At 39.9% G+C, this 26,601-nt stretch overlaps 1 protein-coding gene across 37 annotated transcripts in view; it reads left to right on the forward strand.

The window, feature by feature from the left end:
• TCF4 (transcription factor 4) overlaps positions 1 to 26,601 on the forward strand; it is a 369,465-nt gene that overhangs the window by 183,875 nt on the left and 158,989 nt on the right. For 28 of the 37 annotated variants that reach the window (XM_017498003.2, XM_017498009.2, XM_017498008.2 and 25 more), the window contains one exon: positions 6,083 to 6,147. In XM_017498003.2, the coding sequence (XP_017353492.1) occupies positions 6,083 to 6,147 (65 nt within the window). Of the gene's footprint in view, positions 1 to 5,606; positions 5,979 to 6,082; positions 6,148 to 7,352; positions 7,534 to 7,741; positions 8,008 to 8,066; positions 8,586 to 26,601 lie in introns of those variants that run through there. The other 9 variants (XM_017498015.2, XM_017498019.2, XM_037727673.1 and 6 more) reach the window with 7 other exon arrangements.

Below are 26,601 nucleotides of genomic sequence, written 5' to 3' on the forward strand. Positions count from 1 at the left end.
TTAAGTTTTAAATAATAGTAGTTCTTAAAGGTCATCAGGAATTGTATTAATAGATACACACAAAAATGATGGGGACAGGCATGTAAGCTCAAGTCAGTTTAGGAAACATTGTATAAAACTAAATTGAAAACCAAGTACAATGTCTCATGCCTGTGATCCCATTTCCTCTGGAGACCAGTACAGAAGGGTCCTTCTGTACTCCCCAGGAGTTTGCGAGCACCCTGGGCAGCATAGTGAGACCCCATCTCATAGAAAACCCTGAATTAAATGTCTTAACTGCAGTACTTCTCAGAGCCTTTAACATGCTAAGATCCAATGTAAATTTGTTGAGTGCGGGAAGAAATAGCTTGCAACACTTCGTAGATTCTTTTCATTAGTCTCCCTTTTGGTTTTTGGAGCCTGTTGTGGGATTACTATTCTATAGATGACACGGAGTGATGCTGGGTTGTCTTGTATTAGAATTATATTTTTTACTTTTACTCTTCTGTACATCTTAATACAAAGATGTAGTCTTCACATGGAGAATGTGTAGAAATGCAGTTTTCTGCCATGTTTTTGTTAATTAGTTGCTTTGGGTCAATGTGTGGAGATGGTGGCAGTTTATTGTAAGATGTCACAGAATCCATGTGTATCATTTGTGCAGCGATAAAGTACCTAGAGTCCTTTTAGGAATAAAACACCATGTAAATGTAAATTATCATCGCCTATAAGACACTTTCATTAATTTCATATCAAATTCATGAGTGTTTTGAGCTCTGGGATTTGAAAGCCTTCAGTGTCAGGCCTCTAGTTTATTTATACTCCCCCCCCCCCCACACCAGGGTTTAAACACCAGCAGTATAGCATAGTGCTAAGAGCACAGCCTGGGCAAACAAACTACCAGGGTTTGAATACTGGCTCTGTCACTTGCACCTGTGTGGCTGTGGGTGATTTTCTAGATCTCAGTTTCCTCATCTGCAAAATGGCATTTATATCAACTGCCTTATGAGGTTGTTGTGCAGATTGAATGAATCATTTTATGTAGAGCTCTTTGAGCGGTGCTTAATACATGATAAGGACACAGCTATTCTTCTTTGGACAGGGAATGAAAAGGCAGGTATGGGAACGATGAAGGACTGTAAATAATAACCTCATGTGTACGTTCAGAACTACTAAAAATTTCAGTCATTGTTTAATGAACTAGTCCTGTCTATATACATTTAAAGAAATTCATGAGTAATCAGAGATGGGATGGGACTGGGGATGGGGGCAGAAATTTATTCTGAGTCAAACATGTTTATGATGAGTTCCCTAGTCTGATGCCAAGGAACAAAAGGCTCATTCTTCAGTTCCCAGAATGAGGATTAACAGTGAAACAGCCTTGCTTGGTATTGTCCTGCAGCATCAGATAATTTTCATCAAGGCTTTTCACAGGATGATGTATTCTCCCATATAGATGCATCTATTTCAGCGGTGGGTGAAACACCTACCATTTATATATAATTTTTGAAGTGGCATTTTACAAATGAAAGGCCGCGCAGCCAAACATGACCCTGTTATTATCCTACTGGTCAACCACCAGAGGGATCATGTCTGTTAGAGATTATCTCTAGAAATTATTTTATTGGTAAGTTGCTTGTCTGTCTCTAGCTCTTCCCATGTGGCTTAGAACTGTCATGTGTATCCATGGGCAGTAATCTACCAAAGGTGATCCTTCTTATTTCTATGAGTGGAATGGATTTATGAGATCATTTTTTCCCCCTTCATGTAATGTTTTCATTGTCACCCAATTCCCTTACAATAGGACACCATGAATATATTGGAAGAAAAATTGGAAGTCAAATGGCTGATAATATAAGAATATAAAAATATTCAATTTTAAATTCTATAGACATTTGTTAACCATATCACCCCCAAATAAAAAGCAATTTTTCCTCCTCCTTCTTGGGACAGCAAGGTAAAAGATGGTTGAACAGATCAGCAAAAATATTGACTTTTTCTTTTAAATGGAAGTTGCTTGTATTTCCTGCTCATATTAGTTTTTCCGGGGCAGGGGAAGCAAGTGCATCCTTTGTCGATTGCCATTTGGTGCCATTTTTAATAATCAAATTTAAATATAGGCTTTAGCAGCGGACGGATTCGATTTGGACAGAACACATGTTGACTTTCTGGACTGTTTGCTCACTGGAGATGCCGACTTGTTCTGTAGACGGGGCTGCATGTTGATGTCCTTTGTCTCCAGAAGGATTGATTGACGGATGTTGTGTCTGCTCATTTACAGCGTTTTCCTTGTTTAATTTAAAAAATTGTGACATAGTATTACACGTTCCCTTGTATACATCATTTTTGCAGAAGAAAGTTGTTTAGCCAATATATCGTCTTAGTTTATGAAATCCTCTCTATAGCTTTCATTCAGCCCTTCGTGTTCTCCATTAGGTCATATCATTCATTTCATGCACGGCATATCGTCACCAGCAGCAAAATTTAACATTTGGTCCTTTTAGGTATAAAAATGAATCAAATGCCTGACAAGATTTGTTTCTGGTATATATTTCAGAATCCCCCCTCCCACCCCAACCCCATCTTTATGGGCATACGACAATGTTACTAACGGGTACTTTTAGTTTTAAAAATATGGACAACAGTACTCCATGCAGTAAAAGACTTGAGCGATTAATGCTACCCTTATGCCTCTTTTGAGTAGTTTTAGCCATGGGGCTTGGCACTGCCACCATTGTCTTTGTGCCAAAAAATATCCGCAGCGGCTGTCGCATTCTAGTACCGGAGGGTTGTCTCGAAAATTCCGCAGTGAACACGCCGGGTTTGTTCATCACTGCTATCTCTTTTAAATATTGGAAAAATAGAATCTTTAGCTCTTTCAAAGCCCCGTTGTGGTTGTGGAGATGGGGGGAGGTGGGTGGTGAAGAATGGAGAAAGGAGGAAAGAGGCTGTCCGCGCCAGCCAGTTGGTATAAGTGACAAAAATCCATTCCTGACATAGAGTAAACACAGATATTTAGGAGCTTTTGTGTTTAGGAGCACAGATAGTTACTTAAGGATCCTACTCAAACATGTTATCAGCACTCTTGAAAATTTTATTATCTGAAACAAATGTTCCAAGTGAATTTAAGCAGAAAATCAACATCAAGACCATAGCTAATTTTTAATGGACAATTTATATAAACGATAGTTTCTTTTGTAGAAACTGAGGTGTCCTTTTAAAATGGCTGCATTTTATCTTTAAAAAAAAAAAATGATAGGAACCGCGATGTTATGTTTGAGAAGGTGCTTGGGCTTTATCCACAGTCCCTGATTATTTTGCTCCCAAACAGGGGTTTTGGCTCTGAGGGCAGATTTATAGTTGAATTTGGGAACAAAAAGATGTAATAAAGTTAAAGGCTTACACTATCAGAATGAAATGTGTTCGCTCATGATCTCTGGAGCGATCTATTTGATGGTAAAAGTGGATGCTACAGATGAAATCTTTACAAGGAGCATAATCCTTAAAAAAAAAAAAAAAAGTCCACCTCCCAGCCTCCTGCTGGCTGTGCTGCCTCTTTGGTACCTCGCAGACTTCGACAGAGTCCTGGACGGGTGCCCATTGATGTCATGGAAACACTCAAATTACTGAGAATGATTCATGTCTATGCTGGTCTCTTATCCTCCCCCACACAAAACAGGAGTAGATTTTTAACCCTGACAACTTGTAATTTGCAGTGGGTTTATTTTTGTATCTGGATAAATATTTTTTAACAAGCAAAATTAAGATTAAGCAGTCTGTATCTGATATGATAGTAAAGAATGCCGGGTTCCATGTAGCCAAGAGTACTTCGGGGACTCTGTAGCATGAATTCATATTCTTCTCCTCCCCTCTCCCCCCTCCCTCTTTCCTTTCCTACCCCTTGCTCTCTGCATTCCATTCTTCCTCTCTTTCTTTTTCTCCTGCTTATTCTGTGTCTCCTTTTAAAATCCTTACTGTTTGCACTGCCCTTTTAGCTGTTAAATAATGGAAGGAGTAGCCCAACCTATACGTGTAAGTGAGGCAAATCCTGGCAGAAAAATCTCCCTCCAGTACTGTGTGTTGGAGTTGAGTTGGGAAATAATGCTGGGTGGTGAAATTCTATAGGGGATAGCTTCAGGAATTCCTTCTAGAGAAAAAAAATAGATGGTTTTTCTTCCTTAAACTGTATTTTACATTTCAATTTTTTAGAAATTACCGAAACAGGACACTAGATGGTCAGCCTCTTAGGAAGTCAGGGCAAATTCCACTTTTTCCATCTTTCTGTCTTTCTACCTGCCTCCTCACCTGCTTAGCTTCCTGCCTTCCTATCTACCTGTTAAACAAGTGAATATTACGTCAAAGTAAGGGATGTAATGGTGATACTGAAGCATTCTTAGACGCAAGAGCTTAAGGAAGGAGACGCGTCCTTTGATAGCTCGTAAAGGTCGAGCCTTTTCTGTTTGTAATATTTATAGAGAGAGGTTAAAGGGTACAAGTAGCTTAAATCTGATGTACACAGATGAGTAAATATATCTGTGTGACCATTCACACTGCTGATACAGTATAAATGTATCTTTTCTTCAATGTAAAATCCTCATACAATGGAAGTTATTCTGTTAGATCTTCTAAGACTGACAGTCTGTGCGATAGTGTCGTGTTTCACTGAAATTGAAACCAATATGGGCATTGATTTTATACTTTGCACTGACCACTGGACCAGAAATGGGGGTGGACGTGTTTTTCCCAACTTTAAGATTCATTAAAATCGGTAGAAAAGTTAATGATGGGAAACAGGGGGTTAATTTTAAGACTTAGGCTTGGCTTTCTTTGAAAACCACCATCCATTTTAAATATTTAGTGACCTAGATACAGGGTACCCTTTGACCAGATAGAAAATTTATCAATATAAATGTATGAAAGATACATTCTTTGTGTGGTGTCAGGAAGGCATACTCTTAATAACATTGCAATTGCCATTGACCTAAAAGATAAAAAGACTACTGTTACTTTTAGCATTTGTGTTCAGTTGAGAGGGGAAAACTTGGGGGTTGTAAACTTCAGAAAGAAATCGATTCAGCCTCTCAAAATACAAGTTGAGAGTTTTCCCATTGGAAAACAGAATATAGTGTAGTCCTATGTATCACATATAATTACTGTAAAGCTCCAGCCTTGAGGAAAGAAGTATCCTTCAGATTTGAATGGGGTAGGGTCTTGGGCACCTGCCTGCCTCTTTTAGTCCTTTTTAATGTTCTGGTATGGACAGATTTCCACAATGATTCTCCACAGGTCACTATCTGGACTCTGCTGCTTAGATCTCTTGTGATGTGATTTCATTATCTTCCCTAATGATTAATGGGACTGAACTTTAAAAGAAACAAATGAACACCCTTGATTTTATTCTTACATGTGGCCAATAGCATTGAAGGGTCTACAGATCTCTGTAGAGCAGTCTACAGATGAAGATCGGGCTGTGAGAATTCCTATGGGTCTCTTGGTGGAATCTGAACCTGGGTTCAGAGTAGGCAATTTTTCAAAAGCCCTGTTTCCCAAATGTAAATTCCATCATCATCTTGATCATGACGGGATTCACTCCTGGGAAATGGATTTTTTAAAAAAGAGAGAGACTCAGAATTTTGAATAGTTTCTTTGCTAAATTCACCATCTGGAGAGCCTGTGATTGATTAGTTTTGGCCTCACCATTAAGTATCAATATAATCAATGGGAATTACTAGGCTAGGGTCATTACATAGATAATTTGCCTGCTGTGTAAATAAAAATGAAATTGTTTAAATTTTGTGCAAGAGAAAAGTGAAAATAAAGAGTGACAATTTGTTTGTTAGAGAAAGTGGAGGCCATTGGAATGACAGTTTTTGGAAGTGTGGAGCAGTTTGGCTAAGAATAGGAATGAAGGATATTTTTTTTTCAGTTTATCATAGCCAGAGTGAGGAAGTGCTGTTCCCTCTCTTGCTTGCATACATTGCCAGTAGTGCCTACTTTACGTATGTAAACATCGGGGAAGAGCAGTAGATGTCTTTTACCTGGAGGAGATTTTTTTTTTGAAGGAAAAACATAATTTACACGTTTTTGTTGTTTCTCTTGGCAGGTAAAACAGAAAGGGGCTCATACTCATCTTATGGGAGAGAATCGAACTTACAGGGTTGCCACCAGGTAAGTGAGAATCTCTGTTGCGGAGGGTTGAGAGGATTAACCTGGGAAATCACTTTGTTTTCTAAATTAGATGATGCATTTTAAACTGTGACACTAAAGATGCACTGGCAAGTCAGATGATGGCTCTCTCTTTAAGTAATGAAATAACACAGAGCTTAGAACTAATAAACACCTCATCTTTAGATCACTGCTGGATCAGAACTACATTCCTGGGCTTGTTTTTATTTTTTAATCCATCAGCCGATACCAGTGGCACTGTTTGCAAACCAGCAATGTCGGTGAAAGTGGTTCTATCAAAAGAGTTTATTTGCAATTAAGAACTTAAGAATTTCTTACGCAGGAAAGGCTTCGCGGAGTCATGTGTCAGACCCTGGGTTTCGGGTGGCTATTGCCCTAAATTATGGTTTTCATAGGGGCTGTATGATGTTGTGTGAAAACAGGGTTGGATTGAGGGATAAAAATGTCTGTGAAAATATGATTTGTTGTCCCTTTTTGTTTCTGAATTGTTTTTGGCTGGAAGTCAAGGCCAGCAGGCTAACAGCAAAGCCGTCTCAAGGGAAGTATGCGTGAGCTAGAAAAATAAGAGTACTTTAATTAAATAATAAAATGCCAGTGTAATACAAGGGTATAGCATGTGTGTGTTTGTGTCTCTGGGCACTCTGCATTTGTATACTTTAAACTCTCCAGAGAAAGCCCATTTCGAAAAATACTATCAATAGCTAAAAGTGTGAGCTTTGTTTCAAGACAATTGAGTTTTTATAGATACTTTTCAGTTCAGTGTCGGTATTAATCATGTATTTAAAATCTTTTCTTAAATTTATACTTCCTTTTTATGAGTGCATTGGTTTCTTACTTTGGAAAACTCTTGATGGAATTTAATAATCCTCTTTAATATTCAAAGCCCTCTACTGTTTTTATTATTCACCCAAACAGAATGTATTTAAAAAAAAAAATGCTGGAAGGGGATGCTTACTCTCTTGAACTCTCACTCTCTCATGTTCTTTATGGGGGGAAAATCTATTTTGATTTTTTTAAAACAATCCGTTTAATATACCCCTGAAAAATGTAAGCAAAATTTTGTTTTTATAATTAAATTGAACCTATGAGGAAAGTTTCCTTTTCGTATCAGACATAGAAAAAGGTACGACTTCTGGTGGGTTGGTGTGTTTGTTTTTTTCCTGTATATATTTGCATTTTTAAAGTTTACTCCCTTGGCCCAGCCACCAATTCAGTCATATTCGGCATCTGAAAGATTTGTTGTGCTGAGGTGAATGGTGCTTGGTTAAGAGCCCCTGCCGGAGTGCAGTTCATGGCAGTTTGTTTGGAAAGAATTCTGCAGGAAAGAAATTTACAGCCATTCCAGTGCAACGGAAACATCTTTGGAATGTGAGTGCAAATGTTCGGGCTAGATAGCCTGGGCGACAAGCCTCTGAGTGCTGTGTCTCTGGTGTAAAGCTCTCAGTTCCTGCAGAAGAGCGTGTTCCTGTGGGTCTGGTTTCTGAGGGTCAAGGCGGAGGTCATTAGAGTTTTGGGGAGAAGAAAGTTGACAACATCCTTCCTTTCTGCAGATGGTCATGGCAGAGGTCTCTGTTTTCGCTGGGCCCCCTTTTCTGGTCATTGAGAGAATAGGCTTCCTCGCCCCGGTATCCTTTCTTACTAATAGGAATTGGCGTGATTCCTCACAGACACAAAGATTTCCTCTGCTGAGTAAGCGTGAGGCCCCTTAACTTGTGAAAGCATCATCCAGACCGTGTGAGTCTGTCTGTGTGTGTGCAGAACACAGACCCTCCTTTCTCCGTTTGTGGGGAATACTTCCCTCGGGTGAAACTGAAGTTAATTTTTTTTTTTTGCAAAGACAAGGTGAGAAGTGGAAAGGGGCAGAGGGTGGAAGATAGGTGGACGGGCTGGCGTGTGATGGCTGAATTTCTGGGCCTTGGGAGGTTCGTTTTGAGGCAGTAATGTCCAGGAAAATTCTTTTGTATATAGCATTATGACTGCATATGCTTTTCTTAAAAAGCCTTCGTAATATAGCCGTGGAGTGTGGAGATTCCTTCATTCTTAATTTGTGCTTCGTGGCTGTGAGTCTTGCAGGAGTCGACTATCTCTGTGCTTAGTGTGGTCGCAGCAATCTCCATAAACAGTGTGATTACTTAGGGATAAATAAAAGTGAAATTTTGGAAATTTGCTGACGGAGGGAAATAGGGGCTGAAGATGAAAAATGTACAGAGTATGAATTTCTGCTTTCTGTGAAATTTGAGAATAGAACAGACCATAGTGTGTCTTCCAGTGAATCAGTTTCTCTTGTGCCGTATTGTTGTTTGAATCCCTGTCTACAACACCAGCTATGCAAACCAAAGAGAAAGGCAAAATCTTGGTATCTTGGGCTTCAAGTCTAAATAGCAGATCACAGCTGAAATGATTCCTCACTGTGTGACAAGGTGAGTGACTCGTGGAGGGGAGGCTTTTGTTTTTCTTCTGTTTACTATATGATTGAGATACGGAATAGGAAACCTTTAGATGGTATGCCCTAAGGAGCTCCAAAAGCTGCTTTATCATTTTTAACAGTGGACTATTATAACTGTGGACTTAAAGGGATGAGGAGTGCTGTATGGAAACATGCCTATGCCAATCCCAATAGCCTTTTGTTTGGCATAGAGACAGAGTGGTGGCAAGCAACAGGTAGTAAAGTGCTGTCCTGGAGGAATACATTATTATTGTGCTATGTGTATTGTTTCAGAAATACATCAAGTTAAAAAATAGATATAGATCCATTAGAGTTCTCTTAAGGATTTAACACTAATACTGATTGATATATGGTGCTTTTTAAAATGGATATATTTTAACAGAAGAATGAAAGCCAGTAGGTTCTTTATTGGCAATTAAGTTGTTTTCATTAAAAATAGTAATGGGATAATATTATTTCATTAATGCATTTCCACGTGAAATTATCAGAAATAAACATGGTGACTTTTTGAGACCTTTAAAATTGTATAGAAAATCAACCAAAAGATAAGCAAAAGTAGAGAAACGGACTATTTCGAGTTCTTACTAAATATGGCAAAACTAATTTAAGTCAAATCGGGGTACAGAAATCACACCCAGCTTAACGTGTTCTTGCCAAATTGTAACCTCATACTCCTTTTAGCTGGCAAAGAAAATTAAAATTTCTAATGGAAAGTCTGACAGAAACAAAAATGAATGGGAATAAAGTTTTTAGCAAGATGGTCGAATCTTAATACTATAGTAGCCAGTAGCTAATACCTAATGGGCATCATTGCAAATGGAAGGGAAAAAATGTCATTTGCTTTTGGCCTCTTTTGCTACTTTGAATAGAATGTCTGGCGATTTGCAAACTTAAATTTTGCTGAAATCTATTTTTTTTTTTTTTGAATGAGACGATGACATCAAAACAAATGATTGTTGTTAGTTCTCCCCTTAAATGGAAGTTTAGAGTTATTATCAGGAATTGTTTGTATTTTCTTCCTGGGATATAGCCCAGGTCTAAAGTCATGGTTTTATTATCAGGGGTGTGTGTGTGTGTGTGTGTGTGTGTGTGTGTGTGTGAGTGAGAGAGAGAGAGAGAGAGAGAGCGAGCGAGCGCTGGGTCCTATCTGAGACCAATCAAATTAGAATCTTATGAGTTGGGCCTGTGCATTTCTGACAACTCCCCAGGTTATTCTAATGTGCAGCTAGGTTTTATCATTTCTTAGAATGTTCTGTAGAAATATATTTTAATAACTTGTGTTCAACGTATGGCATTACTACTGACCTTGAAAATGCTTTTAGGCTCTTTGCATTAATTTGATTATTCAAGGCATGAAAATATATTTCATATGAACTTCATTTACAAGGCAGTGAAAATTAGTGATATGGTGAAAATCAGCAAGATGTCTTGAAATCTTTATAAAGAATTCCACAACTGAGTGTCCCAGCCCATATCTTGTTTTCCCTAGTGAAGTCCAAGGTTTTAACCTCATCCAAATTCTTTTTCTTCCTCGGCAAGTAATCAAACAGGACTATGCTGATAAAGTTATTTGATGTTTAGATCTTAAAATGACTAATGGAATTTAAGAATTAGACCTAATCTAGGGAACTGTTATTAATTTCCAGGAACTTTGAGACTAAGGAGGAAACGGAGTTTCTTTATGTGCGACTTAGTTTGCCCATAGGGTTGCTTATTTTGGGTTTGTCGAAATTAAGCATGTAGTTGATTCCAAAATGAATTTCACATTTCAGAATTCATTTCTTTGTGTTGTTATTTTTATTTTTGATTCAGTAGGTATTACACATGACTTAATTCTAAAACTTTTGGCCTCTTTTAGTTTTTCTTATCTAAAGTCAAAATAGAACTAAGCGAAAATGGCACAAAATTATTTTGTCTATTATGAAGTTGACAATTTAGGCCTCGCGCAAGCAGAAATATGCATTGCTTTTTAAATTTGCTCTGATGCCTAAGTGTTTATTTTGAGTGTTCAGCACATCCGTCGAGGTTCCTATGCATCCTTCCTGGGACGCCCTCCCTTGCAGGGCCTCAGCACCTGGCTTCTCTTTGTCTTGCTTTTTAAAATTTGTTGTCATTTTTATGTGTTTGTTACATGCTGATATCCACAGGACTCTGTAAACTCCTAGAGGGCAGTGACCACGTCTGTTTCATTTTGCATGTGGACCATGTGCCTAGCAGGGCAAAAATTGCAATGACCTAGTGTTTGTTTCCTCAGCATCACTTTTGGAAGCCATTTTGAGGGAGTAAGGTCTGAATAGCAATGTACACGAACCATATTGTGAGCATCTTTTTCATGCCTACGAAAACCAGAAAACTGCCCTCTCCCAAAAAAAGTCCTTTGGAAGCTCTTCCTTCTAACGTGCTGTGCAGGCTCTGGAAGGACACCAAAGTCATACCATGGAGAGACACCCACGCTGACTTCTGAGGGGGCTAAATTGTCATTCACCTGGTGACTTCACCATCCTAGGCCTGTGTATCTGTAAAGGCCTGAATGAGGGAATTATAGATGATCAGTGGTTCTGGTAGAAGTGTTATTGGAACCAAAGGTCAGAATGCTGGTCTGAACATTGAAATGTACCAGTGTGAACAGTAGGACAGGATATTTTGTGACCGTCGTGACAGTTTCAGACATCAGAGTGCCTGAGTTTGCAGTGTGTAAGTCATTGCGACTGTGTCCCTGAGTGGTGTTTTTCAGGCAGGAGCTCATTCATTTTGGGGGATTGCTATGGGTGTACCCATCTTCCAAAAGTTAGCCAGTAGTTATCAAAGGGGAGAATGGGTCCATTCTTTTATCGCATTGGTTAAGAAATATTTATTGACCCTGTAGTGATGTGTTAGATCCTTGGGAGAAAAACAAAAGGATCTTATATACCTTCCCTTCTGTCCCCACCAGCAGCTTCGTGTATATTAACGGGGAAAAATCAAGCTCTTGTTACTTACTTTTAACCTCACATAGCATAATTTTTTGAGCATCTAGAATAGTTGAAAAAATAATAAGATGAATGCCACATACCTACTATTTAGGTTAAACCATTGCTAGTATTTGTTATACAGTATTTGCTTGACTGTGTGTATAATGTATATTAGAAGACGTGTTTTTCAGTGAACCAAACCATTTTAAGTTGCAGATTTAATAAGAACGCACCCATATATTTTTCAGTACTTATCTCTTAAAAATAAGACACTTGCCTGCCTAACTAAAATACCCTTATTAGCCCTAAAAAAATTAACAATAATTTCTTAATCTCAATCCATATTCAGATTTCTTTAGTTGTCCTTATGCAAATGTGTTCAGTAGCTTTTTTTAGAAAGACATTGCATTTACGTGTGGCATTTGATTTCTGTGTCTTTTTAGAATTTATTTTAAACTAGAGCTGTTCCTCTATTTTTATTCTTTTTTAAATTGTCTAATTTATTTTTTAGAGATGGGGTATCACTATGGTACCCAGGATGGACTCAAACTTCTGGGCTTAAGGGATTCTCCCAAGTAATTTTTTTGTTGGTTTGTTTGAATGATAATGACTTTAAAGAGACCAGGCTGACTGTCCTACAAAACACTCCCCTTTCTAGAATTATTAGATTTCTTTTCCTTGTGGTGCTGTTTAATTTTGTTCATCACTTGTTTTGCCTAGAAATTTAAAATTCGGTCTAAAGGTTTATGCAGGTTCAGGTTAATCATTTTTGGCTGGAGTACTTCATTGAGGATGCTGTGTGCTTCAAATTACATTCCAATAGGATGTGGAGCCATGCCGCTATTGGTGATGCTAACTTTAATCACCTGGTAAACTGAATTGTTCTATTGTAAAGAACCTTTCCCCTTCTGCAATTAACAAATAATATTTGTATTGATACTTTAGCACTAGACAGATACCCCTTTACCCCAACAACCTTTGACCTAATGGTTTAGCACACATTGATGACCCTTGCCTGAATCAGTTATTTTAACTGAGCACTTCAAACTGGCGATTCTTTTAAAATTCCGTCATTCCTTCCACATTTATAGCTAAGATTCTTCTATAAAGAGGCAGTTTCTTTCGTCATTCATTTTAACACTATCAGTTTCATGTTTCATATTGAATGTGTGTCATAATAATTATTGTTTTTAATGTTTCATTGGACTTGGAGGATGCTGGAAGCACTAAAGTATTATTGAAATCTCTTAAGATATATTGATAATCTTAAGGTATATTGATAAGAAAAATCGTTATGACTCAGGCTGATGGTCAGAAGAGCTTTAATTGCAAGAGGAGGGAGGTAATTATAGGCATGTTTCCTTGTAAACCAAACTTCTGTATTCCTTCCAAATTGGTGAAATTTGGAACCTTGCAACAACCTCTGTGCCCCTAGCTGTGTTTCTCTCGATTCTCATATTGCCACTCTATAATTGTTAGTAAACATCTCACAAGGTTAATCATCAGTAGCTGACCGGCTGACTTGAGGGGGTTGCTGTGAAGTTCTGTGATGCTGCGCTGTCAGGGATCAGCTAATAATCCCTGCCTCAGTCCTTTCACAATCTGGACATGGTTGATAGTCAATGTCAAAATGAGGGAATTTCTAAAAGATAGTTTGGGCTTAATCTAAAGGAAGTCTGGGTAACTAGTATTAGGTGCCAATCTAAATCTCTGAGTTGGTTATTATTATCCTCCCTTAATAATTAAGAAAGGGATGCTCAGAGACGTAAAGCAAGTAGACCTCAAATCATTTGCTTCAAGTAAGTTTCAGAGCCAGGCTCTGAACTCTAAGTAATGTTTTGTTTTAAAGCCAGTGCTTTCCAACTTGGGTTCCCTGCTACCTAAGCTCATGATAGAGTTTTTAGGCCCAGAAGCCCATGTTAGTTCTCATCTAGAAAACCCTGCCTGGTCAATTGCAGGCCCACTAGAGGATCTGGACCTGACACAGTACCTAAGAGTAGCTGCACTCAGCTCTGTTCAGCGTTAGCTAGAACTCGGAACAGTCGGTAGGGAAAGGCATAGCGAAGGGCAGATCGTATCATTCCAGACCGCCCAGCCTTAACGGGGGGAAAAAAGATGATATGAATAATCTATTCAGTAACATCCTCAGAATTAGCATGTGCAATTTCCTTAAAACCAATGAGGATTTCCTGTGAAAAGGCTGGGGTGGAATATGCCAATTCACATTTTAGCAACAGCATGAACACTTTCTTAAAAATGTATAGATTACGTTTTGGCTTTGCTTTTTGTGCAATGTAGGCAGAATATGGTTTGCTATTATAAAAAGTTGGATTCATTATAGATTACATTGTTGTTCCAAAAACACAGGAACTACATACAGCAAGAGTCCGAAACAATACCTTCAGCAGATTCTTAAATATGACCCAATAATTTTTCGATTGTGGCATTTAGCCCACTTGTAAAATATATGAAACAACAGAATATGTACTAGGAGCATAGGCAAGGACAGGCAGTTAGTGCATAAAAAGCCATTGAAATTGCTTTGAGATGATTTATGAGACACCAAAGAAATGGACTTCTCGTACCCAAATTGAAATTTCACCAGGATTGTGGGATTTACTTCTTTTCTTACGAAAACCATTAAGGGTTTTTAAAATAGTTTCTAGCGATTGGGACTACAGTTCTTCATCTTTATATTTCTGATAGGTAAAGACAAAGCAGAAAATCAATTAATGACCAAACAAATAATTGATTTAACGCTGAGGTGTATCTGATATAATTTAATGTTGAAATGTATCTGCATATCCTGTAAAGCTCAATACAGCCCTGTAGCCTCTTTCCGTAAGAAAGGCAGTATACTCCGAATTCAACATCAGGACAGTGTTTCAATGTGAAATGACAGAAATACTTATTTATTGAAGGTCATGCTTGATATTTTATTGTTGGGGGCTTTTTACTGAAACTCTTTAGAACTGAACCCCCAAATTAAAATATTGGCAATGCTGAAAGATAGCAACAGAAGCCTGTAATCTGAAGTAACGGAATTTAGAAAAAAATACTTTAAAAAAGAAGCAGGTATCGTTGAGTCTGCTGCCATGCCTGATAGCGATAACCTGATTAGAATTGAAGCGCCCCATTCTTTGAAAAATTGTGTGTGGGCTTTGGATATTGACGTGGTTTGTTTACATGTGCTTCCACTCACAGACCAACTGAGCTTCCTAAAGCATGGACCTTTCATGTTCAGTGTGTTATTTTTTTAATCTCATAGAAGTAGTTTCTTGGGGAGGAGAAAACCGAAACCGGCAAGAATACTTCTTTGCATTTGCCTTAGCATTTCCAACACGCAAATGTTGCTTTTCTCATAGTGTGGCACTTATTTTCCTCAGACATTTCTTGTACTTAACAAAGGGCAAAGTCACATTTTGGCGGGAGAGCAACTTTTGCCCGGCACTTCACCAGATCTCGTTGAATAGAATATATTATCACTGTTCACATTCTTAGGGCTCTTAATGAAATGTACATATCCTTAATTTCCATTTTCCTCTCCTTTCAGAAGACATCTTCCAATGAACAATTTCTATGACTGAAATACCAGATATAGGTTATTTTCAATGCACCTCAAAGCCATGTTTGTGTGCATTTGGGACAACAACAATTCCATGCTATGGAATAATTACGGAGGAGTATCATTGAGGTTTTCAGGCAGTACCCACCCTCTAGAGCTCTGTACGTGGGGGAGGTCTCTGTGTGTTGGGGTTTTGCTGTTCACACACACAGAATATCCTGAGCTCATTTGTACTGTGATAATGAACAGCAGGGCACTGAATCTTTTCAGTTTTATTGGTATTGTATACAGTAAGTTATTAAATTTCATCTCTGTAATACACCTGCAGTAAAATAACAAAACATTGCTGCACTTAAAGAACATGTGTGTGTGGTACAACGCCCTCCCCCATCATTTCAGCCCCCCACAAACAGCTGCTTGCAGATTTCGAGATCCATTGTATATATTCCCTCGAGCCCACCTCTAATAATCGAGACACATCTGCCGTTGCAGTATTATAGGCATATGTAGTTTTATTGAAAACTATACCTGTAAAAAAATTAAATAACTCCTGCCTCAATTAAATTGGCAAGCTACCTTTTGCAAAGATCATATTGCAGACCTCTTGAGACCCAAGTGAGTTAACTTTATTCTTATATTACAAATCACTAAATATGTTATTTTTATTTAGCTGAGTAGCTAGCTTTCCTCATACTTTGATGGTAAGTTACTTTCATCTATTCTCACTTTTGTTTTTCTTCTCCTCTCATCTTTACATATTAAAAAAAATTATGCGAATTGCATGCAGCAAACATTTTGAGAATCTGACCAGAATAAAGTTAAAGGGAAAGGACCCTAACATGCAGCTTGAACTCTATTAAATAAATACATACAAAGGTCACAAAATCGGGATCAAAATTATAACTCATCTTACGCCTTGTGATTTTTATAAGCTTCTTTGAGATCCATTTGATCATCATAATGGCAGAATAGGAAGTAACATGAAGAGAGAATGAGTTAGTAGGCCATACAAAGCATATGCAGATGGATTCCTATTGGATTAAATACTTTACCTTAGCACCTACTCTTAAAAAAAATTAGGTAAGAGATCTCGCTGTATTACCCAGGTTGGAGTGCAGTGGTGCGGTCATGGTTCACTGCAACCTCGAATTCCCAGGCTCAAGCGATCCTCCCTCCTTAGCCTCTTGAGTAGCTAGGGCTGCAGGCATGTACCACCGTGGCTGGCTAACATTTTTATTTTTTGTAGAGACAGGGTCTCACCTTGTTGTCTAGGCTGTATCAAATTGCTGACTTCAAGCAGTCCTTTTACCTAGACTTTCCAAAACGCTATGATGCCATGATTATAGGCATGAGCCACTGCACCCAGCCAACATTCTTAATACTTGTAGAAGATTGGGTCAATAATAGATGTCTACAGAATAGTTTTTATCCAAAGAAGGAATAAGAGTAAAATATTTAGTGATATAAAAGTATGAGCATAAACTTATTTTATGTAAGGTATTTATATAGGTCTTAATGTGAGTCAGTCATGCCTATATACAGTGATTTAATCAAGAAGAATTTTTTCTACATTTGCTTTATATTTTGATAGAAAACAATTGAAAAAGACAAGTTGCCCACTATATGGGAAACATATATATCATATATATATATATCAATATATATATGAACTATATATATGTCTATATATGAAACACACATACACACACACACACACACACACACACAGACATACACACACAGTTATGGGACAATAAGCAGGTTCCTTATCTGTCGTTTCTTAAAAACAGAACAAAACAGCGTTTTGTGATATTCAAATGAACTGTGTATAACTGGACCGCGGGAGTGGTTAGAGGTGAATACTGTCCCTAAAGGGAACATAGACTCACAGAAAAGATGCTCTGATGAAAGTCAGAAAGTAGATGATTTCATGAGATCAAGTCACAGATAAATATGAGGTGGTGTCTGCTATTGAGAAGGTAGAAAATCAAGTAGTGATATTCTTTTTTTTGGGGGGTGGTTGTAGGGGGATTGGGTCTCTCTGTGTTGTCCACGTGGGGCTCAAACTCCTGGGCTGAATCAGTCCTCCCACCTCACCCTTCTGAGTAGCGGGGACTGTAGGCACGCTCCATCCTGCCTGGTAATTCTAGTAGCAGTATTGACAACCAGTCAGGATAGAAAATAGTTACATGTTTAAATAAAGAATTTCCTTTTTTGGGCCAGGCATGATGGGTCATGCCTGTAACCCCAGCACTTCGGGAGGCCAAGGCAGGTGGATCCCTTGAGGACAGGAATTCAAGACCAGCCTGGCCAACATGGCGAAAACCCTTCTCTACTAAAAATACAAAAAACTAGCTAAGCGTGGTGGTGTATACCTGTAATCCCAGCTACTTGGGAGGCTGAGGCACAAGAATCTCTTGAACCCGGGAGGCGGAGGTTGCAGTGAGCCCAGATCATGCCACTACTCTCCAGCCTGGGTGACAGAACAAGACTCTGTTTAAAAGAAAAAAAAGTTCTTTTTTGCTAGAAATGTTGGTTAAAATCAGCAGGTGGTCTTTTGGTTCCATTTGGACTTACCTGGGCCCAGGAGATTCTGCTCACTCTGTGTTCTCCCACAGTATTTTCTGTCCCACTCCTGGTTCACAGAGATGCCAGGTTTCATGGGATAGTGGGCTGGGTCCTAGAGAGGGACGTTGCTTACAACTCAGATCTCAAATCCTAAAGGAATCAGAATGTGAAGTCTTAGAAGAGATTCAATTTTGTCATATACAAAAAAATTGAAAATTTAAATAAAAAATAGATTATGAATTGTAAACAAACTTTTTGAGCAAAACTCATGAAAATTGGGGGATATACCTTAACTTGGGCCCTGCCACTGCTTTGAAGTCCCATCAGCCGAACTTTGTTCTCTGGGGTGTGGTTCACTCCTGTGAAAATGTATATTATCTATTACATCTATTACATTTGAACTGTGAAGTCTGTTTCTCACGCTGAGCTCAGCAACGCAGAACTGTCATGTGTAGAGTAACTGGTACAACACAACATCAGTGGTGGTAAAAGATTTGTATGGACAATGACATGTGGCAAAGAAGAATGTCAACAGCTGCCACTGCTGTGACATCGTCCTTCAAGGAGTCTTTCTGCATCTCTGCCATGTAACTGTCTCAGCCAAAGAGAAGTCACTAACATAAACTTATTCCCCAGAATGCTGCTCCCAGCTAGCGACCACGTGAGACTTGCTTGAGTCTGTTTTGAGGGTGCAAGTCCTGGATGCCATTTGTCTTCTGGAAAGAACATTTAAGTTTGGGGTTTTATGTGTCCAGGGAGGGATTATTCTTTGATTTATTTCGAGAGAGCTTGTCCTCAATTTCCTTTTGCAGATAGTACACATACCCTATCAGTTTTGGACTCCAGACTGTCTCCATCCATATTTCATTACAAAGCAGATTTTCATCCCATTATGATTTAGGTAAATGTACTAGCCTCTAAAATTTTATAATGTACCTTTCAGAAGCTCATAGATGCCAAGATCAGAAGCTCCTATGGAGTTCAATCTAATACATCTTCCTTAGCCAACTGGTGCAAAATAATTTTATCTTTGCTCTAGATAGTGACACGTATAGCTCTAGAAATAATGCAGTGATCCCAAATCAGCTCTGTAGAGCCTTAGCCAGCAATCAGACCATTTAGAACATTCAACAATATTACATTCTATTAAACTCTGACTTTGTGTGTTCAGTAGATATTTATTGGGAAACTCACTTTATGTCCCACTGAAGATCCTGACATGCTCTCTAGGCAGATGGCTTTGGCTTATAGTAATCATGAGGCCTTAGTATTTATGACTTTTTTTTTTTTTTTTTTTTAAGAGACAGGGTCTTGCTGTGTTGCCCAGGCTGGTCTTGAACTCCTGGCCACAGTGATCCTCCCACCTCGGCCTCCCAAAGTGCTAGGATTACAGATGTGAGCCACCGCATCTGGATGTTTTATGACTTTCCAAATTTGTATTATTACATGTGTTTGGATTTATTTTTCGAGAAGCCAGAGTAGAATTTGACAATTACCAAATTGTGAGTGGAGAAAAATAGATAATTCACCTTTGGTATTGTGCTTTTGAATTTGAATTCCGCTGATTGGATTTCAATCTGTCAGGATTAGTTCTTCCATCTGTGTCCCTTGGCGTGGTGACTGACTCCTAGCCGCCGTCTGAGACTGCTCGATCTCCCTCATCTCCAAAAGTCCTCAGTTTCTATATCTCATCAGTTCTGCTTGCAGAATACCAATAAATCTGCTGCTGCTTCCTAGTCCCCCCAGGCACCACCACGGCTGCCTGTGCTGCTCTGACCCCTCCATCCACATTCTCCCTCACCTGCCTGCTGCCCACTGTTGCAGGAGTGACAGTCTCCACAAAACATTTTTCTGTGGCTTTGTGGGCCTGTCCTTAGCATGATGGTAGCCTGGCCCCTGTTTCTCCCTCCAGCCTCAGCCTTCATACTCACCATTCACATCTCATGATCCAGCCCTACTGAGCTGCTTGCAGTACTCTCGAGTTCTTTCACGATTCTCTGTCCTTACAAGGACCTGAAATACCTTTGCCCTCCCTCCCCTTCTCCTTGCCTTACATCTGTTTTACCAGGTAACTTACCCGCATTGTTCACGATTCAGGGACCCTGGATGTTATAACCAGGGCAGAAGGAACTGCCTCTCTTCTGTACTCAGGAAGCCTCTGGGGCTCTTCTCTTTCCTCAGAGTCATCACTCTCTCTACAGCCAGAGAGGGGCAAGGGCTAGGCTTGTCATCTCTATCCGAAGTATCTAACTAACAGGGGCAGTAAGGAAGTGCTTGTTCTAGAGTCACAGGATGGATGAGTGAATGAATGAATGAACTAAGAATAGTAACAAATTGCATGTGAGCATGTAACTTATTATATTTAAACATTTCCATGAAAATATCTTGACTTCAATTAACCATGGCAGTGACCCCATGAGGCTGGAATTATTTTCAATCCAGTTTTATTGATAAAGAAACTGAGATGGCTGGGCGCGGTGGCTCACGCCTGTAATCCTAGCACTTTGGGAGGCCAAGGTGGGTGGATCATGAGGTCAAGAGATCGAGACCATCCTGGCCAACATGGTGAAACCCCGTCTCTGCTAAAAATACAAAAATTAGCTGGGCATGGTGGCACACGCCTGTAGTCCCAGCTACTCAGGAGGCTAAGGCAGGAGAATCACTTGAACCCTGGAGGCAGAGGTTGCAGTGAGCCGAGATCATGCCACTGCACTCCAGCCTGGTGACAGAGAGAGATTCTGTCTCAAGAAAAAGAAAAGAAAAGAAAAGAAAAAAAACAGAAACTGAGATTGAGAGAGTTTTTTTTCACTCTTAAAGCAGAGCTGAGACCGGGAAACAAACTCCTTTGGATCCAGATTTGCCATTTTCTCTGTTACTTCTTTATCCCTGGTTACAGTTGGTGTAGCTTTGTGTTATAGCAAGTAGCCCACAGAATCTTCTCATAGATGGTTCCAGTTTTCTATTCATTATTAACTTAGGGATCATTCATGGAGGCACTTACCTAGCTACCAGGGTGGGACCTCTGTCTGCCAGCAAGAAAAAGTGTGCATTTCTAAAGAGGGTACGAAGAACCTAGCAATCTGTATATCGGGAGCATTGTCTTTATAGAGCCAAAAAATAGTATTTTGAATGTTTCGTGTAGGTAAGTACCAATTGCTATAGCATGGCACACACCACCCATGCTATCTGTTGCCATCAGTGGTACGTCTCTACTCCCTGGTTGTAGTGAAAAGGACCACAGTCCTCCTGGAAATGGAAATGGCCCTGAAGCTCAGGGGAGAAATGCAACACCAGCCACATCTCATCCACCAAGTTTCATTCTCCTTCACTCTCCCTGGTACACCTTGGCAGAGGATGGGGAGAACTGGGAAGAAGTGGATGAATTGAGTAGATCATGCTTTTCCTCTTCATGTTTCCTTCATGTGATTTTATTATTTGTTACCTTGTTGTAGGACATAAAAAAATGAATGATGACAATGGACTTAGCTTTTATTTATAACATCGAAATCCTTAAAGGTAATACAACAGGGTCAGAAAGGACCTAGACATCATCTGGCAGCCAGTGCCACTTTGTAGAAGTGGAACATGAAGGCTCAGAGATGTTGAGGTTTGGTCGTCATCACACCACAGACTTTGCTTAGACACAGCCACACAATCCAAGCAAAATTCCTAGCCTGTAACACGGAAGTTTTCCTTTGATGTCTTTATACCGTTTTTCTTCTAAAGAGCAAAAGGTCACCTAGACCATGAAGTAATAGCCAGTAGCAGCCGGAAACACATCCTGAGGAAATTTCTAGACGATTGTCCCTTTGTTAAGCAACCATTGAATCATACTGTCACAGAGCCAGAGGGTGTCGTTTGCTTGTAAATACTGAGTTTTTGAAATGTCACTGTAACACTGGAAAAATGTTGTCTCTGAAGGTTGCCAAAGTGACAGAATCCCGACATTGTAAATACCAGCCAACACAAGTGCTCATAAATGACAGGAATAAAATATACTTGACTAAATCCATAATAATCACTGATAACACTGTTTACCCTCAGTGACCAGGAGCTGTGAACTTGGATAAAAAGCATATGCATTGCAGATATCATTAATACGTCTGAGCCTCTAGCCATTCCAGGATATTTTGATGGAAAAGCTCCCAAAATATGTAAAAGCTTTACAATAACTAAGAAGCCAGTGTGTAAGATAGGGTGTCAGTTGGCCCTAATGGAACTAGAGAGAGCCTTGACTATCTTCAGCCTCCAGAGGACTGATAAGGCCTCCCTTGTTCTGGTTAGACCCAAACTCTGAGCAAGGCTAGTAGGACAGGCAATGCTGTATTTTCAGTAGATGTGATTCTCAAAAGGCCCATGTGCCAGAAGCACGAACTGACACCTACATCATGTTCTATAGAGAAAATGTGGAATCAACTTAGAGATTAAAAATGTTGGAGCCATGAATGGAAGGATCCAATGAGAACCTGAACTACACTTTGACTTTCAAAGGATGGATGGATGGTCAGACCTTTCCACAGTCCTAATGCTCTACCGCCCAGGCTTTTACTTAATAATAACTTCTTCTTCTGTAGAAATGATTCTCCCCCTCTTTATTCTGTTCTAGCGTAAAAATGGTGCGTGTGTATCTGAATCTTTAAGAGGAAATGGGCACATTGGCAAACCAGTGCCTTCCTTGCCTCGGTGCTGTGGCTGCTGGTGCTACTCAACTGAAGCACCCCTTATATTCCAGTCTCCCCAGAAATGTTCAGGAACAGTGGAGACTAAATGTCAGAGGGTTGAGCCCTCCTGGTTTCTCATCTGGTGGAAGAGAAATCCAGATGGTTAAAAAGAGAGCAGAGTAGCCTAGCCCTCTGGGAGCTGCTCTCATCTCTGCTATGGAGCTGTGCATTGGGAAGAGTAGGGCTGTGGAACGACCTCCTTACCTTTCGTATATTGAAACATATTTCTTTTTCCTTGACATGCTCCTGTATTGTTTGAGTTTTATGTTTTTGTAGTAAGCAGTGTTTTCTAAATTAATAATAAAAGGTTGTATTCAATATTTGAACTAGTACTTGATGAGATTTGAGGAAAGCTACAAAACTATATGTTGCAAATTGGCATCTGACCAAGAAATGATGATTGTGCGCCTTGGATTTTTATGCTTAGGAAAGAGTCCACAAAAAGTAAAAAGCTTTGGGTCAGAAGATACCCATTCTAGTATTAGCTGGAATGGTGGCAAAGAATGTGAAATGGTCTGAATGTCCATGGCTGTGTGATACTGGTGCATTTGCTGTCCATGGGTCTAAGTGGATGATATTACAGCTTTGAAAGAGTCATGGCAGAGGAGGGAACAGGTGTGTCCCAAACCCTAATGAACTCTGCAGATTGGCCTGGCATTCTGGCAATGTAGTCATTCAACCCAGCCATGGGGACTCCCTGGATGGAGACCCAGCATGCTTCTGGAGGTACCTGGCAGCTGCTAGGAGTAGGGCGTGCTGTACTGGTTTGACTAATGTGGTGTAGGTGTTGATGTTGGAGAGTTGGTGGCCAGTCTCAGGCTCTGTCCTGGCACCGTTCCTGCTTGTTGGTCATGAATGCAGATTGAGATTGAATAGCTTCTTACATTTCCGTTGAAGAAAGGCAGCTTTGTCTTCCAGGAATGAGCTGATGGTGGTGGCCATGTGGACATTCTGCAACTTTGGCACCCAGTAGCGATGGTCTGATTGCCTTGAAACTGTGGGAGCCTCTAGGGGCCCTGAGAACTGGAGCAGGGCTGGACAAGCCTTGGAGCAGAACTTTGCTGTGAATTCTTTGTTTGACTCCCAAACGATGAAGGACACTTATCCCTGATATCTACCTTTTCCACTTGACATTTTTAGTCTTTAGAGGTCTTTTAAATGTTATTTTGCCTGGGAGTGGTGGCTCATGCCTGTAATCCTAGCACTTTGGGAGGCCAAGGCAGACGGATTACCTGAGGTCAGGAATTCAAGACCAGCCTGGCCAACATGGTGAAACCCCATCTCTACTAAAAATACAACATTAGCCAGGTGTGGTGGCTCATGCCTATAATCTTATATACTTGAGATGCTGAGGCAGGAGAATCGCTTGAACCTGGGGGGCAGAGGCTGAAGTGAGCCAAGATCGTGCCATTGCACTCCAGTATGAGCAACGAAGAGAAACCATCTAAAAAAAGTTATTTTATAAAAACATTTGGGAGTTTTCTTTTGGGCATGACAGGCAGATTCGCCTCTTGTTTGGGATAGCTGAAGAAGAAAAGTCGAATAAAAGTAGTTGGTGCAAAGGATGGCCATGGAAGGTCCCAAATAAATCAGGGTCAAGTTTAAATGTATTTGTATTTTGTTCAAATTCATCTTTATCTAAAATAAGCTGATGTGGTTTCGTCTTCTGTGCTGCAGGTGGACAGCCACAAATTTGACTCTATAGCTACCAATTATCCACCACCCCCCGCCACCCCTTGTTTTTCTTCCTGATTTCTCTACTTCTAATCAGCTGCTCTTTTAGAAACCAATAGAGAAGTGAGACAGACAGGGGTGGGGGCAGAGGAAGAGAGAAAGGGGATAGGGGAGGGAGAAAGAGAGATTTTTGTCATTAATGAGTAAAAATCTGTCTGGCTCAGGTAGTTTCTTAGTGAATTCAGCATTTAATGATTGGGTTAGATAGGTATTTTTGAGCTGAAGATTTTGGGAGCTCACCTTTCTGTTCTACAGAACCCCTAGATTTCTCTTTCAGCTCTACTTTCTGATTCATTCCATCCCCACCCATCGACCTCACCACCAATATTGAGGTACTTGTGAAAGCTCAGAATGTCCAGTGTCCTCAAGGATCTGGCCCCAAAGTGCTCCCTGGTGGCTAGAGGGGAAAAAGACAAGATGGAGGACTGGGAAAAGGTCAGGTGACTAACTTTGCCTCTTCTTTTCTGATAGTATTTTTGTTATCAACATCTAATGCGTTGTCTTCTTTCAGTATCAGTGTGAACCAGCTCTGAATAGGTTAGTGTATCAATGTATTCCCCTTTTCAGGACATTTTGCTGCAGGGATTTCTTTCCCTGTGCCAGTTTTTGTTGGTCTGATTTTTGTTTCTAGGCATATTGCATTGACCCGAGCCTTCTCACGGTACTGATGAGGCTGGGGGTGGGGAGAACCGGGGTGGTTGAAGATGACACATGCTGTCACCTCATGTGCTGGTGTGAGTGGCGCAGGGAAGGGCCGTGATTTTATAGGCACACTGATTAGCCAAGCACTTGTCACCTCCACTGCCGCTCATTGGCCTACCGAGTGTAAGCATGCCGTTTAATTGACAGCTGTCTGTTGTCAGAGGGCCTTTTTTTTCTCCTTTTCAGTTTGACTGAACACAACAGAGACATCTGCAGAACTCTGCAGCTCTGACAGGGTTGCCCTGGCTGCCAACCCGCAGACTCAGAAGGCAGCATAATTGAAGAGCTCAGAAAAGAATATTAACCCATTGACCATCTTGGGCTGAGGTGTAATGGCCAAAAAAGTTGCTTTTTAAGGTGACTGCAAGTCTGTCTTGGTAGAGGAAGACATGAGATTCTCTGTCAGAATGATTCAGGCCAGTAGGATGTGAAATTCTTTGGTAGTGATTGTTTATAGGGTTTCAGTTCATCTGAACACACTTGGAAGATGATGAGAAGTTCATTTTCTAGGTAGGCCCAGTGTTTCATGGGGGGGTTACACAGAAGCCTGAATCCTGAGTCACATCACTGATGTCTGATTTCGCTTGTGTAACAACAGTAGTGCTTGGTATGTGTGTGGTTTGGGTGAGGGTTGCTCTTTTTCTTTTACAGCCAGGCCTGACACTGCCCTTTTAGATTAAGATTCGTAACCTGGAATGTATGGCCAACCCTGTGGTAACATGGACTGCCTCTTTGGGACATTTCCTGTAAACAGAGATATCAAGATGGACTTTGTGATGGGAAGATTGTTTAAATTATTATACAAATTTCAGCTTGGGACTTTGAATGTTTAATTATTTGCCTTGTCATAGTGTCTTCAAATGAAGCTCTATTTATTTGAGCATCTACTGGGATTGGTACAATATGCAGACAAGCTGGCTTTGTGTGGGTTGAGTCACCTGTGCTTGCAGGATAGGGGTGCCTGCTACATTTGGAAGTGATTTAGTGGTATCCTAAGTTTATCAGGAGGAAAATACATCATTGCATTTATTTAAACATTTGATTTAGAAAGGGGCAATGTGTGTGATTATTGGATAAATTGTTTTTACTCTTTTCTTTGCTTTGCATTATTTCCCCTCTGATGATTTGCAACTTAGCGAGCCTTTGTCGAACCTGGGTGGAAAAGATCTGAGAAGCCTTGAGCAATTTGTTTCAGACTGTTTATACACTAGTGTTTTATAGATGTTGGCTCATTTGAGGGCATTGGAGAAAGGTAGCATCGTTAAACTGGTTGGAGAAATTTCAGGCAAGTAGATAGGAAAGACTTCTTTTCCAAGTTGTTGCTCACAGACTATGATAGATGAATTCAGCAGAATGTTCTGACCTCTCCTAGACTGGGTCAGATAACTGAGTTTTTGTCCTGACTCCGCCTCCAATCCTAAGTAGCTCTTTCTTAAAGCTCCGTTTCTGCCTCTGCAGAATGGAGGTTTGACCTGTGTAGTATATGATATTCCTTCTAGCTTCAGTGTTTTGTAACTATCAGAATAAGTAATGAGGAAGGAGACTACACCCTGGTAGCCTTTAGCCATATCACAAATATTTGACATAGTCCCAGAATAGCACATACAAGACAGAAACTGTACTTCAAGGGAATAATAAATATAGAAAGCATTTGAGAAGCAGTTACTTAATTTCCGTTAACTCCTTTTTTTCCTTAATTTCTATTTGTTATAAGGTGATAAATGACTTTTTTTTTGTATTAAATCAGGG

This window comes from Cebus imitator, unplaced genomic scaffold, assembly GCF_001604975.1.
Source record: "Cebus imitator isolate Cc_AM_T3 unplaced genomic scaffold, Cebus_imitator-1.0 Scaffold236, whole genome shotgun sequence".
NCBI classification, from domain to species: Eukaryota; Metazoa; Chordata; class Mammalia; order Primates; family Cebidae; genus Cebus; species Cebus imitator.